This window comes from Colossoma macropomum, unplaced genomic scaffold (genome assembly GCF_904425465.1).
Source record: "Colossoma macropomum unplaced genomic scaffold, Colossoma_macropomum, whole genome shotgun sequence".
In the NCBI taxonomy this organism is placed as follows: domain Eukaryota; kingdom Metazoa; phylum Chordata; class Actinopteri; order Characiformes; family Serrasalmidae; genus Colossoma; species Colossoma macropomum.
Genome location: NW_023494785.1, coordinates 13800142 through 13817228, shown reverse-complemented (window position 1 = coordinate 13817228; position 17087 = coordinate 13800142). Strand labels below are relative to the sequence as shown.

Sequence of the window (17087 nt, the reverse complement as noted above, 5' to 3'; positions counted from 1 at the left end):
ATACATATAAAAGTTTTGGCACCCCTGGTTTTATGGATTATTTTTAAGTGAAGAGAGGTTAATTGCTACTTACTTGAATTTAACATATTGGATTTTTTTTTTTCATTTACACTTTTCCAATATGTTACATTTAGATAATAAATAAATGAAGAAATGATTAAGTGATAGAAATTGTGCCATATACTTTACAGAACGTGTCATTTTTATGTTTGTTTCCTGCAGAGGATGTGTTAATTTATTTTCACTTAGAAAATCAGAAAAATATGTAATATTACTGAGTATTCAAGTTTTGCCTATGATTGTGTATATATATATACAGTGCCTTGCAAAAGTATTCAACCCCTGTAAAAGTCATTAGATTTGTCTGGATTACAAATGACACTTTGATATTTTATGATATGTCATTATATTTTAAATTACCCTCAAAATTGATTAATTTAAAGTGATAATTTAAAGTGATATTAGTTTTAAGCAAGAATATACTTACTAATGGAAAAATGCTGCTTGCATAAGTTTGTGCTGTGGAAACTTTGTTTACACATATGAAAGATATTGCCTTAATGAGGATAAACTGACTTACAATTGGCCTCTACTTGTAAATTATTAAAAAAGTCCACTTCCCCTGGATAAAAGACCCCTTTAATTACATTACTATCAGTCAGACTGTGAATTGAAATGAAAACTGTGCCCAAAGATCATTAAAGAAAATAAAGAAATGAAAGTTATGAAGTTATAGATATGGACAAAATATGAAAATGCCACAGAATAATATCTAAGTGGATATCCCAGTGAGCACTGTTGGATCAATGGAAATGGCATCTAAATCATACCACCAAGACACTGCCTAGACAAGGCCATCTTTAGAACACAGCGATCACTTTGATGACTTTTGAGCTCAGTGGGCAAGACTTGAGTCAAGGTGCACCAGTCAACAATATCAACAGATCTGCATACAACTGGCCAATATAGGATGGTGGCTAGAAAGAAGCCATTACTGAAAGAAAAACACATCAAAGCATGTCTGGACCCAGCTAAAGTGTGGGACAAGGTTCTGTGGTCAAATTAAAAAGGTTGTGTGTGACACAAACCTAACACTGCCCATTCCTTAACACTATCCCAACAGTGAAGTATGGAGGTGGCAGCATCATGTTGTGCGGATACTTTTCCTGAATGGGGACTGGACATCTTGGTAAAATTGAAGGACAGATGGATGGTGCAAAATACTGAGAGATATTGCAAGACAATCTGCTTCAGTCTGCTAAAACACTAAAGCTCAGGAGAAACTTCACCTTTCAGAAGGACTGTGATCCCAAGAACAAGGTCAAAGAAACAGGGATGGTTGAACAACAAAAAGATGAATGTTCTACAGTCTCCAAGTTTAAGTCCAGATCTCAATGCTATTGAGAATCTATGGTACTATTTAAAAATTGCAGCCGACAAGTGTCATCCAACCAACCTGAATAACCTGAGCAAATCTGCCAGGAATGGGTGAAAATCACTCCTGAACAGTGGGCAAAGCTGGTAGAAACTTACCCCAACAGAGTTGCTGCAAAAGGTTGTTCTACAAGTACTAGTCTGAAGGGGTGGAATACTTATGCAAACATCATTTTTCAGGCTTTATTTTTTTTTAAAGATCCAATGACAAATAATGTATTTTGACTATCAAACCTGTCTTTAAGAGCATACTGGTTTGCAATCTGTGTATCATTTGTAATCCATATGCACGTGATGACTTTTAAGGGGGTTGAACACTTTTGCAAGGCTCTGTATAAATATGCCTGTGCATTAAATATGGTGTAGACAATGCAAATCTATTGCACTTTCATTTAGCTACTCACCAGGCAGAATATTGATAAACAATGAGCAAATGTAGCTTTGATCTAAATAAATTTATTGTTAAAAAACAAACAAAAAAAATCAAACACCCACAAAAAAAAACAAATGATTACTCTTTTTTCCTCAAAGATGAATAGATAAAATGCAGCCAAATCCAATTAGCAAAGATTTCACTCACATCAAAGCTCCTGCATCTAAACAGGAAAGAAAGCCATAAGCTGGTAGTGCAAGCCAAGCTAATTAGTGGAGAAAGAAAGTGTTGACTCAACTGTTGATTCAGAAAGTCAGCTGTTGACAGAGCTACCCCACAGGATACACTACTGATAGCATATTTGGATGTAGGTTTGCATGTGTGGGAGTTTGCTTGGCTGCTCAGGCATGGGTGCCAAGAGACTTCATTAACTAGCACCAACTTAACTAACTCTGCATTGCATCCGTATTCATGACATACAAGAATTCCACAGACGGGGCTAAGAGTACTACTTAAAAGAAAGTCGACTGCACTTGAGTAAGAGTAAGAGTAGAGTAACTCTCATCAACTGTATGTGAGAGTAGAAAGCGTCTACTTCAAAACACTCCGTAAAATGAGAAGTGTCTGACTTAAATTTGAATTAAACGGTAAATGTTTTCAGCTTCATACTTTCACCAGCATTTTTAAACAGTGCAAGGAAATATAAAAATGTTCCTGCACTGCTAAAAATGTTATCTTGGATCTAGTCAACATATATCATATTTCTCATTATAACACTGTTTTAAGAATATTATAAGCTTATTCCGCTTATTCTAGCTCACTGGTAACTTCATTATGTACACTTCCCTTGTATCTACACTCCTTCTCCACTTACTATATAGGTGCACTTTGTAGTTCTACAATTACAGACTGTAGTCCATCTGTTTCTCTGCCTACTGTGTTAGCACCCTTTTACCCTGTTCTTCAATGGTCAGGAATCCCACAAGACCCTCACAGAGCAGGTATTATTTGGGTGGCGGATCATTCCCAGCACTGCAGTGACACTGATGTGGTGGTGGTGTGTTAGTCTGTGTTGCGCTGGTACGAGTGGATCAGACACAGCACTGTGTTCACTCACTGTCCACTCTATTAGACACTCCTACCTTGTTGGTCCTCCTTGTAGATGTAAAGTCAGAGACAGTGGCTCATCTGTTGCTGCACAGTTTGTGTTGGTCATCCTCTAGTCCTTCATCAGTGGTCACAGGACGCTGCCCACAGGACGCTGTTGGCTGGATACTTTTGGACAGTGGACTATTCTCAGTCCAGCAGTGACACTGAGAGTTTAAAAACTCCAGGAGCACTGCTGTGTCTGATCCACTCGCACCAGCGCAACACACACTAGCACACCACCACCACATCAGTGTCACTGCAGTGCTGAGAATGATCCACCAGCTAGATAATACCTGCTCTGTGGTGTCCTGACCATTGAAGAACAGGGTAAAAGGGGGGTTACAAAGTCTGTAGAGAAATAGATAGACTACAGTCTGTAATTGTAAAACTACAAAATGTACCCATATGGTACGTGGAGCTGATAAAATGGACAAAGAGTGGAGAAATAAGAGAAATGTACTTAAAGAAGCGACCAGTGAGTGTATTTTTCTTGTTTTAAGTCATTTTATCAAGTGAAAGTGTCTTGTTGTATTGCCACACATTTTTGCTTATTTCAAGAAATAATGCTTGAAGCAAACAAAATTTTCTGCTAATTGATTAAGACAATATCTTAAGATAATTTACTTAAGAATAATGAGAAAAAACATTAAGAAATAACATGGACGGGTTAAAAGAATACTCCTGTGCTTTTCAACCTAATCTATGCCTCAGGTGTAGTGTATGTTCAGTTCCCACTGACAATCATTTTGTTATTGCTAATGTTTACATGAACTTCGTAAAAGAACAGAAAAACCATTGACTAGAAACACCTTTTTAACAGAAGCCAATGGGCAGGTGCTGAAGCATTGACGGTGCAGTTCCCACACCCACCTGCAGGGGCACAGTGCTGCAGTTTTTAAGGACAGTGGGCTCTGAGATATGCGACTCAATGTGTATCTTGCAAAGGCGCTCTCTCAGATCAGAGTTCTGTGCTAAAGCCTGCAAAGGCAAACAGCAACCGGCACACACACACACACATACACACACATACACGCACACACAGAACAAGAGTTCTCTGAAGATTCTGTACTCCAACCAAAGAGAACAAACCTGAAACTACCTTGACACGTTTCAGAATCTTGAGCAGAGGCTTTAAAGATCCCTCTGAGCTTCTGAGCTATTGTTTTAGGGTTTTGCTCTCACTCACAATACGTTACTGCATACACTGAGGGAAATTTTCCACCAAAATGACTCAGTGAGGAAGATGAGTCATTGTGATGTGAAATTACTGGAATTAGTAAATTGTGCTTCAAGCATGTAGGATGTGTTCCTATGAAGACAGTATTGTTCTTAAGGATTAAGAAAACACTGTATAATGTGAATTCACTAATGAACTACAGTGTAATATACTGAATTCTGTAGCTTTTCATAAAGCCTTCTAAAAAAACTGAACTTAAAGAGTCTAAGGATAAACTTCATCCAAGGATTAAAATGTAAACAACTAAAATGAACTTTAAGTTGGCTTGACAAAACTGTCGCTACGAAATCCCAGGTGTTTGCTAAGGAGTTGCTATGTTATTCCAAGCAGTTGCTAAAATGTTGCTAGGCCATTGGAAAAGTGATTGCTAAAGCATTCCTAGGCTGTTACTATGGTATCCAAGGTGGTTGCTACGGTTTGATAGGCTGTTGCTGTGTTATCCTAGGTGGTTGCTAAGGTGTTTCTAGGCTACTGCTACGGAATCCCACGCAGTTGCTAAGGCATGCAAGGTCATTGCTATGGTATTTAAGGTGGCTGATAAGATGTTGCTCTGTTGTCCCCCAGGCAGTTGCTAAGGTGTTGCTATGTTATCCCAGGTGGTTGCTAAGGTGTTGCTAGACCTATGCTGTGGTATCCCAAGTGGTTGCTAATACGTATGTTTGTAGTATGCTAGTATGTATGTGAATCTGTATGTAATGTCTTTGAGGGGCAGAGTGAGAAATGTCCTTGGGAATTTTCCTATGGAAAAAATGAATGGTGCTTGAATGAATGCCGCATGAAAACTGTATGTGTGTTTGGTCCCAAAAGCCCAAGTACATTATTCCTGTATCTAGGCTTTATGATTCTGCAAAGTGTTGTAATTCTAGTTTAAAAACTGACCCGTAAAAACGGTGCAAAAGAAAGCACAGAATAGTAGAAAGAAGAACAGTAAGTTATCTTTGTCAAGCCAACTTAAAAACCACATTAAGTAATGTTTTACAGGACAACAAACCTCACATTTGTCAGTCACACCATACAAAGCTGTGGTTAGTGCAGTGCATTGAAGAAATGTGCAGGTTACAAAGAGTCAGGTTCTTTGAATGGTGTTACAAAGCAGCTGCAGAAAGAAACATGCAGAAAGAGCAAGTACATTTGTATATGTGTGTGGTGGGCTTACAGCGGCCAGGGCACTCTTCAGGCCCAGCAGCTGTGCAGATGGTGCTGCACAGGCCTCTTGCTCCAGCATCTGTCTCAGTCTCTCCTTCTCTGCTGTCAGTGAGCTTAAGGCGGTCTTCATACTAGCGTGCACTGAAATCACAAACACATCCAAACCACTTTACTGTGTATGTACTACTAAAATAAAGTTTGTCTTTTCTATCCATGTTTTCCTGTCCATCATCTCCACAATCACAATGACATGTAATCCAGAAAAAGTTTATTTAAAAAAGTTTTTTTGCGCTCTGTTGGTGAATGCACAGCAGCACACAGATTGGCTTTCATATCAGCTGCGGAAGAATGCGGCTGAATTAATGCACTATGCTTACAATGGAGAAAACATGCCTTCTTGATGCCTTTTACTAATTGCTTGCATGAAGGGCCCAGCAGTATTAAGCACAAGTAAGACAAAGTGCCCCCCTGTGCATGATGTACACAAAGTATTACTAATGGAAACTCCTTTCATAGCCTACATTTTAGACGGAAATGAACCTTTTTTCAGCTAAAAGCATGAGACCTGTCTTATTTCGGCCTATTAGCATTATACACTGAATTGCCAGTTTATTAGGTTCACCTTGTACCTACACTCTGAATATTTTTTCATCTTTCTTTAGCCTAGCCACCACTGCTGAAATGCTACAGTAGGGCTGCCCAAAGTGGGGTGTGCACACCAAGGCTGGAGGGCCGCAAGGACGTTTGACTTGGCCCACCAGAAAGTTGCTTATCCGTCCCCCCACCAATCGCACTCCCACCAGAGAGATAGCATATACTATTATAACTTATTTAACTTACTATTTAAGTAACTGCTTATCCAAGTATAATGGGAATGTTTCAAAACATAAAGCTAACAAGTTGCTAGCTAACTGTTCTGTCTTGTTGGCCCTCAGCCCATCATAAACCTTACACATTGGCCTATCAAGACAAAGGCTTTGGCACCCCTTGGCTAGAGGATTACACAATTTGTGCATGGAAAAATATGAGCTATGGTCTCTAACTGTACAAGGCATTGCAACAAGGTAGGTGTGTCTAATAGAGTGGCTAGTAATACAGTGTACAGTGTTTTAAAACTCCAGCAACAGTGATGTGCCTGATACACTTGTACCAGAACAACACACTCTAATATGCCACTACCAGAGTGCACTCAAAATGGTCTGCCACCCAAATAATACCTGGTCAGTGGTGGTCTTATGGTTCCCTTTCCTCTGAAGGGACTGATAGATTGTGTATCAACAGATGGGTTAGAGTCAGTAATTGTAACCTGCAAAGCCTACCTATATGGTCGGTGTTTATGATAAAAGGCCAATGAGTTTAGGTAAAATGTAGGTGTACCTAATAATGTGGCAACTGAGTGCATATGGACCTTTGAAGCAAACAAAACAAAACAAACAAAACCCATGCAAATGTATTTCTCCCACTGACAGCTGTTTCCCTCAGAGAGTTATGGAGACAGGCTGGAGAAACAAGCCCTCTGAGGGTGAGCTCAGCAGGTGTCTGCTACTCTGCTGCTCATGACGGAGCATCTCACACTCGGAGGGGCTGCCTGTCACATGAAGGTGGAGGAAGCCACGTTTAGAATTCTAATGGAGAAAAACTGTGACAAAGAATTTGTAATCAACAGCTGTTGCTCATTAACCAGTGCTGGCACAATCTCCTGAATTAAGAACCATTGTGTGTCTTCTGGCTGCTTCATTTCCCTTGCAGATGAGGTGTCATTATTTTGCTAAAAACTACACGGGGAGAGACAGAGCTGAACAGAAATACAGAAAAATATTCATTTAGTGGGGTTCTGAAGCACTCACAACTGTTGGCGACACGGCAGAAATCTTCCTGCAGTTTGGACACGTCTGTGGGCAGGTCAAGGGGCTCTGAATAGCCTTGTTCATTGGCCAGGTCAGCAGAGGACAGGTTGGGATTGGACGCATGGAGGCGAATGGACCCTGATGAGATACAGCTGGGAACCTGAGGCCGAAAGAGACACGAAAGACAGCATGCTAGATTTCCAAGAAAGGAAATTGAAAAAAAAAAACCTTATATTTCATCTCAACTCTCCATTGCATTCAATAATAAAGGCCGCATGGTGCTTCCTTTACTTAGTGAGAGAAAACATGGTAGCACACAGGAAGATCCAACGGCGTGTGCCGATATATTTTCCTATGCTCAACATGGACCTTCACATGGCTCGACTACTCTTGGGGCAGACTTCAATGAGTTAAAAGAGAAAAAAGTCTAAATATATACATAAATATAAAAATATATTGCCAGTGAGGTGTTAGGTGTGATAGGCTACAGCCAGAGCTTTATGATTCATGAGAATGTTCACAGAATGCTCAAAATAAAATTCAATGAACCGCAGCAGTGGGGAACCCCCAGGGCATTCTAGGCCATCAGAGAAGGCCTAATACTTTCTGTGAAATAAAAAAATACACGCATGTAATTTTTTGTTCATTTTTATTTAGTATAATCATCACATTTTTTGCATTTAAATTCTGAGTATTGTGGAAATAATTATTATATATAATTATAAATAATTATTTAAGTTTTGGTTGGAAACCGAAGGGTTAAATGATTGAAACAGTCAACAGAAAATGATCAAATTAGGACTTTATTTTTTGTATCTACATAGATACAGCCAGGTGAGTTCTCTTATTGGTTAGGATTTCAGGAGCTGAACTGAAGGCGTCGTGTTAGAATAAGAAAAAAATTAAAAATTAAATAACAAAATAACATAATTAGGAACTTACAGTGGGAGCAATCAATAATGTGAAAAGGGTGGGACCAATTTTGTGAGAAAAAAGTCACTGTAGGCCTTCTGGAAGACCTAGTTATGTCACTAACTGTAAATATTCCTTTAATGTCCTCACCAAGAAAAAAGCAATGGAATTTTTTTTTAAATGTTTTATTTGTTTGGGGCAATAATAAAAATAATTGGTGTGACCCCAGAGTTTTTAAAATATTCATGTCTACCAAACCATTGAGATGGCACTTTGTGGCAAAATCAGAACATATATAGTGACTCAAAATGTGCTCTACCAAAAAGTTGAGCAGAACGTTAAAGGGATATGAGTGTTAGCACGACCAATGCGTTTGGGTCAGTTGCTAGAAATGAAAAACAGCGGCAGCTCGATGTCAGGCCTCTTCACTGAAGGAGCCACTGCATAAGTACTACTATGTAAAATATAAGTCACCATTAGCTTAGTGCTAACATAGTACCAGAATGATGTAGGGGTGCTAATAGGCCTTATTGTAAAATGTACATGTTTTGATCAGGAACTGAAAGTTTATGTCTAATAATCACGGTGCACCAATGAATTGTGGGTAGTACCAATGTGTTGTAACTGAATGGTTGATTTTGATGTAGACTATATCAGAACAGATAATGACTTATGGCTGCATATCAAGCTGTCATCCAATTTGATTTACTCCACTCAGTTCCACAGCTACTTGTTTGAGGTATGTTAAGGCACTGTACAATGTGAGTTACTATTAAAGATGATTATGGTTTTGTTTGACTATAATCATCTTTTATAGTGATCAGTGTTCATGAAGATAAAGGCATACATTGAACAACAAGTGCTTAATCACTTACAGAAAAATCCACCAATATATACGTAAATTATACACAAATTGCTCACAGTGTGGCTTTCAAAACATTTCATAATGCACAACAGAATCATGGTCAACATTACTTCATTTAATATTATTTTAAAAAGCCATTACTGTTAGTACAAGCTGTTGTAGCTACTCTGTAATAATTAAACACTGACCTTTTTCACCTCATAATCCACTGAACAGGTCACCATAACAATCTCCACACTGAAATCTCAGAAAAGTAAGACACACCATGAATAACGGTGTAGGAACAGAAATAAGTACCTGCAGAGTCGTTTTGTTGTCCTTGCTGTAGTTTTTGGAACGCCATTTTCGGGGATGTCTTTTCTCTTTTTTAGGGCTGTCATATGATGAAGGCTGAAAAAAGAGAGACAAGTCTTTGTTCTTAAGAATATTCAGTAACCTGTCGTATTATTTTCAGCACTAGATTATAAAAATGACAGTCTATAAATAGTGACATTTAGAGAACTACACACAGCCCCCCTCCAACAATTCATTCCACTAATGTTGGGCAGAGATAAGGAAAGTGCATTCTGAGAGTTACACATCTGTAGTTAAGAGCAATTATGTGAAAATAATTGGATTTGCTGAGCCAAACCCGTTTTGCTGTCATTTCTAAATTTGGGTTGTTAAAGGGTGAAGCTGCCTTTGTGACATCAGGAACTCTAGCACTGCTGACTGAAAGTATACAGGGCACAGTCCCAGGTTTGTCTCTTCACTAATATACACTCAGCATAAAACGAATGCTTTGAAGCTACATGATTTAATTGTCAGAAACAGTAAATTGAACGACAGCAACTGTACTAACATAACATTTTATTTGTGATTCACTTGGCACACCTGAACCATGAAAATGTGTAGATCAGCGTACAATGTACATTTTTTTCAAAGCTTCAGATTATGAAATTTATCTGATGCAGCAAATCAAGGTTAAAATCGGGCTAAAAATCATGTAAAAATCAGTAAAGCATACTGTGCTGTGTGTAGTGGAAAGGTTTGTGACCTGCAGCAGGGCGTTGATGGCCGGAGCAGAGTAGGTGCGGTGCAGAACTTCCATACTCCTCAACAAGTGATTCAGCTCCAACAACTGAGCCTCACACTCAGACAACTCTGTAGAGAGAGAGAGAGAAGAGAGAGAGAGAGAGAGACAAAGAAAATCAGATAGTCAGAAAGAGAAAAAGAAAGAGAAATAAAGAGAGAGAGCGAGAAAGAGAGTCAGAGAGAAATAAATAAAGAGAGAGCAAGTGATTCGGAGAGAGTTTGTCAGAGACAAAGAGAGAAATAAAATAAATAAATAAATGAAAAATAAAAGAGTCAGAGAGAGAGAGAAAGACAGAGAGAGAGAGAGAGAGAGAGAGAGTAGGAGGAACAAGGGTGCAGGTGACAAGCAAAAAGAGACAAAGAAAGAAAGTGCTATGCTGAGGTGGTAAAAGTTGCACACACAGCATCTTCAGAGTCACTCACAGTAAGGTCAGAGTGTGAATATGTGAGTGTGTGTGCGTGTGTGTGTGTGTGTGTGTGTGTGTATGTGTGTGTAGACACACCTTTGGAACACCTGTCTATGTCGTCAGAGGACTGGAGCCAGGCGGCCACCTTGGCCTGACTGGTGAAGGAGACAGGAGAGTGGAGAGAGGATTGCTTCGCGAGAGAGGCACGCTGTACACAAAACACACACACACACACAAACACACACTTGTTTCTGTGAATTGTTGGGATATTACATATACTTCCTTTCATTTCCTGGAGACGTACCCCTTAACCATAAATACTACTAGCCTAAACTGAACCCTTACTCTTATCCTAACCCTAACCCTAACCCTAACCTTAAAACATGTCTTCACCTTAAAACTGAATGATTTATGTTGTGGGGACCAGCTTGTGAGTGTATACACACAAAGATTCACATCACAGTTCAAAAGTCTGGAATCAATGTTTTAATAATATAAAATCAGTTAGGTTGCAGATAGATAGAAATATAATGATTCTACTATGCTAATCTATTTTGTTTTAAACAAATAGTAGAAAGTTGGGAAGCTGTAAAAATGAAGACATTTTAGATGTGTCTATAATGATTCTAAAATGACTGAGGAAGTTGTATGACATTGAGAATAAAGTTATAATAAAGGTAGTATTTAGAATGTCTTATACTTGAGAAGTGCTGATCAAATCTCTTGTACTATTTAGCATTAATTCAAGTCAAACAGGTCAACACTTTCGAATGAAGCTTTTCAGATAACTACAGTATTTACTGATCACTTCTTCTTGTGTAAGTTGCTACCATTTGGTGTTCAGTTTCTATTATTTAAATCTACATTGCATAAGATATTATGAATTAAATGACAATTATTAATCCCAGTGATAAATCAAGGTATAAATCCACTGCACTACTACACTCATTATCTACATATTCCTTGTAAGCTTCTCCTCCAGCTCTGTGTGTGAGTGGAGTTATGCTACCTTTCTGGCCGCCTGGCTCTCAGTGAAGCTGGGAGGGGATGTGGGGGGGAAGTGGGGGCTGAAGAGCGGCTTCTCCAGTGGGAACATGGCAATCTCATTCTGTCGGTACAGCCGGTGGTGACGCAGCTTAGAGACCCATTCATCAAACAGCTCCTGAGACTTTATCTATGAACATAAGGAGTCTGCAGTCAATGTCCACACACTTAACTAACAAGACTGTACACTGAAAGAAGACTGTCCACTGAAGGAGTAAGGGCTTGGAACCAGAGGGGCATGAGCGATATTTGACCATATTTGAGCAAAAACAAATGTCAGCCATACTTTGGTTTGTCTTTGTTTGCTAACCTTCATCCTTAAGATTAAACCTGCCAAAAAAAATCTGAAAATTGTTTTATGGCATTAAACATATTAATATGACATTCTAAACATATTAATATGACATTTCTAACGATTTTTGCCCAAAATGCCACCCCTTTGGTTCCAAAGCCCTTGAATGGTGCTTTGAATTAACAAGATTCAAATGTTTCCATCATTTGCACATGAATAAAATGTGTTATACCAACACAACTCTTGCCAAAAGAAACTGAAATACAGCATATGCAACATGTTTATAACAAGTCTTATTCATGTGAAACCGTTTGACACATTTGAATCACACACCATTTTTTCAGTGTACCTTACTTGAGCTTTTGGCAACTTCTACCTAACCTATAATTTGTTCAGGCCTAAATGATCCTTATTCACACATCCGTACAATTACAGTGTCTCATTTTTGGAATTCCCTAAGATCTACCAGATCTAGTTGCTAGATTAAAAGTGGTAGTTTGGCCGGAAGTCATTTCCTCAAACATAGTCAGTCAGCCAATGCAGAGCGCTAACCTGGTGCATATAAGATTCCATTCCTTTTTAGTCATATTAGCCTTATAATTTTAATGAAAACGTCAGACATCAAACATGGATTAGCTTAATATCCACTTTTGTTTTTTTAAATCTAAAAGTTTTATCCTCTTTCTGTAGGCCTTTAGTTTTTAATTAATATAATCAATGAAATATTTTTTTGCCTGTACCTCTGTTATTAGATTAACTAGGACACTGTTGGATCTCTGTGTGTGAAAAAACTCTGCGTTGAGCTGCTAGTGAGCAATGAGGTGAAATAGGAGAAACTCCTTCCTGTGAAAATGCGTTTGGTAGGTACTGTGGAAAGGGGTTAAGTCAGTTTCATTAAACTGCCCTATATAGATTATGATGCCTTGTGACAGAAGGAGGACAGACTGTAACAGTATTTTAAATGAAAAGTAGCTGTTTAGAAAAAAACACTGAATTCACAGTAAAGATCTTCCTCATATTGGGTTTTGTTCTATGGCAAACACTGTCTACTGTGATTTTCTGAATGTGGTATTTGAATATTTTATATTATAAATGATATTTGGCATCTCTAGAAGCCATATATCGACTCATCATATTACGTCATCTTCGTGCAGGTGTTCTCTGTACTGGAGTCAGTTTACTATGCCTGACTGGGATTTACCTTCAGGTGATAGATATTTTCCTCAGCATCCAGATCAATGCATTTGGCTTTCTTCTTAATGGCCATGACAGACAGGCCCACATCAATGCAGCCATGCAGCTTGCCCTTCTCAATCTGTTAAACACAGCAGGTCCATCTTGTTACCTATCCAGCCACACAATAGCATAATATAACAAAACACACTGCAGCATGCCAGTGCTCCTCGCTAAACAAATAAATGAGTATTGGAAGTGTCAAATATAGCTAAACCCTTCCTTCAGAGTCAGAGTGGATTTACAGGGATTTGAGCCAATTTGTGCTCAGACAGTCTGGCCTTACCATTTCCCCATTAATCTTTAAGACCATGGAGGTCTCGCATGATGTACAGTGCTGCTTGAAAATTTGTGAATCCTTCAAGATTATGTGACCTTTTACATAAATGTTATCTAAAATATATCAGATCTTCATTTACATCATAGCAATAGAGAACCCAATATAACAAATAACACAAAACATAGTTTTTCACCCATTTATTGAAGAAATTGATCCTACATTGAATGTCTTTGTTAGCAAAGTATGTGAGTCTCTAGAATGATCAGTTTGGTATAGGGTATAGTTAGGATCAGGGGGTTGCACTCAATTGGATGATAATCAGGTGTGAGTGCGGCTGACCCTACCTTATTGAAAAAACTTCAACCTGAGCCTTCACAATCAAAGTCTGGTCTTTACTATACACATTTGTTAGTGCCGTTTCTCAAGTCAAATGAGATTTCTGAGGACCACAGAAAAACATAAGTCAATGCTCATCAGGCTGGAAAAGGTTCCAAACAATTTCTGAAGAGTTTGGGCTTCACTGATCCACTGTGAGGCAAATAGTATAGAAATGGAGGAAATTCAACTCCATTGTTACCCTTCTCTGGAGTAGTCATCCAAGAAATAATTTTGCCAAGACTAAGATGTAGAAAATTCAGAGAGATCACAACGAACACCAGAGTAACATCTAAGGATCTCCAGGCCTTTCTTACTCTGGCTAATGTCAGTGTTCAGGCAAACACTGAACAAGAACAGTATGTATTGAATTATAGCATGGAGATTATAACACTACTCTCTAGGAAGAACATTTCTACCTGTTTAAAGCTTCCTGGAGGCCACCTGGATGATTAAGAAGACTACTGAAATAATATTATGTGGATGGATCAGCCAAAAATGGATCTTTATGGCTTAATTAAGAGATATTATGTTTGGCAAACACTGCATTGCAACATAAGAACCTCATCCCAACTTTGAAACATGGTGGTGGCGGTATCATGGTTTGGGGCTGTTTTGCTCCTACTGGACCAGCACAGCATGCCATCATCTGATGGAGCTTTGAATTTTGAAAGTCCAGACCTTAATCCAACAGAATGTTGAAGCAGAATCTAATGTGTCGCTCTTGCAAGAAAACCCACCAAGTCAGTGTTCAGGGCTGATCAATAGTTACAGGAATCGTTTGGTTGAAGTCATTGCTGCTCAAGAGGGTCACACTAGTTACTGAAAGCAGAGGTTCACATACTTTTCCAACAAAGGCATTTAAAGTTAGATTACTTAGTTGAACAAATGAATGAAAAACTATACACTTTTGTGTTAATTCTTTAACCTCTTCAAAAACCCAGGCTGGTTACATACTAAGGCTTATTTTTCAGTAGCAACAGGGACTTTAATGCAAACAGACTGGACTATTCTTAGTTAACAGACGTGTGTAATAAAACTTTGCGTCCAATGGCAGGCCCAGGTGTTTTAAGGGCTTAACTGGGTTCTTATTGTCTGTTGTTATGAGTTAAATGAAGATCTGATCATATTTTAGGTCACATTTATGTAAAAAATTCACATTATGATAAAGGGGTCACAAACCCCTAGAAAAGGCCTCTTCTTACACTTTCTTTAATTATTTCTCACTCATAGTTCACTGAAACAAGCAGAGATGTTCTGCCAAAAGCAGAGATTCTTAACATTCAATCCACACCAAAGTTATGTCTGTAAGCAGAGGAGAAGATATTTTATGATGAATCTTTAATGAAAAATTACTGCTGTGTCTACAATTTTTTCAGAAAAAAAAACATTGCTTATATTTCTGCTATGTTTGTAATTTTTTAATATCAAAACAAATGGTCAGAATTCAATTCAGAATGTTAATCAAATAAAGGCCAGAGAACACCAGAGGGATAAACAGGAACAAATATAAACAAACCCAGATGTTTGGCTTGTGTGTCATACCCTTGTTTAATTGCTGTAAGAGTCCAGAATGTTCTTTTCCCTCATTCACTCTAGATCATTTGACTTGTGAGTTCTTTTTCTGAACATTCTGCAAACATTAAAATGTTTGTGTTTGTTCATGTCTGTCTTGCCAGTGTTACCCATTACTTACCCATGTGATTAATTATGTGATGATGTAATTACATATAAGTAATTATGCTGCTGTAATACAGCTGTAACTCTCTCGTTCATAAAGACACTTGAGATTTCTTAGGGTTAAGTATTACTAATAGAAAAGGACTTATCATGCAGTATAAATGCACACCAACCACTGCCCAGCTGGCAATATGTTTGAAGACTATTTTTAACAGCTAAGAATGAAATGAGAAGCTTTTTGTCTGCCACAAGTCAGCCGTACATCACTCTGCACCAAAATAAAGACGTGAGCATATTGCAGATGCCTCTAACTCACTAGTCCAACCTTACGAGCAGGCTGCGGTCAGACGTGTCAGCAATCACAGCTGTACAGAACCTATTCACTCTCTTTCTTTTAGTAGTTATTTCCACCTTTTAATTGACTCTCCTTCAATAATAATAATAATAATAATAATAATATATTTCAGATCTAACACTACTGACAATTTGTAGATTTGTATTTCATTTGGGTCACAAACTTCCATTTAGAGCAAGAAGGCTAATGAGTAGTAATATCCTTCACACTCCGGCCATCTTGTCTTGTAACTAAAACTAATAAAACTAATCTGAATTATTTTCTGAATACTCAAAACTCTCACAGCATATCCAACTTTAAAAGCAGCATGATGCTTGTTTTACATAGTGATAGAAAACACAGAAGGGCTTAATTTATAAATGACAGTGCCGAAACACTGCACAGTGATGGATCCAGCACAGTCGATGGGGCGGAGATGGATCCCAGAAAACAGATACCAGCTCAACATGAGTTTTCCCCTTTACGTTTGCAATTAAAATCTTAAGGGGGCTCTTAAGCATTGATTGTTCTCTTGTAGGTGGGTTTTCCAAAATGAAACAAACAGCTTCTGGTGCACAAGTAGGTAATAAATCTTGGCACAAGCCAGTGGTGTTAGAATGATTGACACAGCAGACCTATGTAACAAATAGTGAACTCACAAAATATGTGACTTGAATATGTGGTAGAACATATAACAATCATTGGTGGCGCTGCTGCTCACAAGCTAGAGGTTTAGCTTAGCAGTACGAAGGTCTTTCAAGGGATGAACAATCACGGCAGAGTGTTGAACGAATGTATTCAGTGTGGAAAATCCACTAAAATATGTGCTGAATCCAGTCTGGGAGGTGCCGGCTTGTTCCAGCACAAATTAAGCCCTGTCAGTGTGGACGTGCATGTGTCCTGTCTACTCTCAGGGCAGATTTTAATCAGTTTATGTAGACAAAGTTTCTGAATGTGACGCCAACAAGATGTTAGGTGAGTGATCAGATGAAGTCTAAGAAGGAGAAGCAAAACCACAGGCTCATAATGAGGAGCGAGAGAGTGACTGAGTTTATGTATGAGTGCAGGGGCTGCTGGGGGTGATGGACAGGGAGCCTGACTCATGAGTGACGAATGCCCTTTATACTCACGTCAGCTGAACACTTGGCATACTTCAGAATGCCCTTATCCAAGAAGAAGTATCTCTGCAGATAAAACCAGAGAGAGAGTAAGTGAGCGAGTGTGGCAGAGAGACAAAGAGAGGGGAGAAGGAGAGATGAATGAAGTTGGGGTCAGATAGGGAGTCTTATGTGATGGGCTCTCTTGGGTTTGTAAGATGCTGTTGATGCATGAGAAGCTGTTTCTATCTCCCACCTCAGTGCATTCATGTCTCTCTCTCTCCCTCACTGTCGGCCTCTTTCCATCT

The 17087-nt window shown here is 38.7% G+C and overlaps 1 protein-coding gene across 1 annotated transcript in view; it reads right to left on the bottom strand.

Moving 5' to 3' along the window:
- The window catches only part of osbpl3b (oxysterol binding protein-like 3b), a 77586-nt gene that overhangs the window by 19150 nt on the left and 41349 nt on the right, over window positions 1-17087 (bottom strand). The window contains 9 exon segments of the mRNA XM_036583137.1: window positions 3827-3934; window positions 5350-5480; window positions 7187-7346; window positions 9261-9353; window positions 10000-10106; window positions 10541-10652; window positions 11454-11618; window positions 12982-13095; window positions 16813-16866. Coding sequence (XP_036439030.1) covers window positions 3827-3934; window positions 5350-5480; window positions 7187-7346; window positions 9261-9353; window positions 10000-10106; window positions 10541-10652; window positions 11454-11618; window positions 12982-13095; window positions 16813-16866 — 1044 coding nt within the window.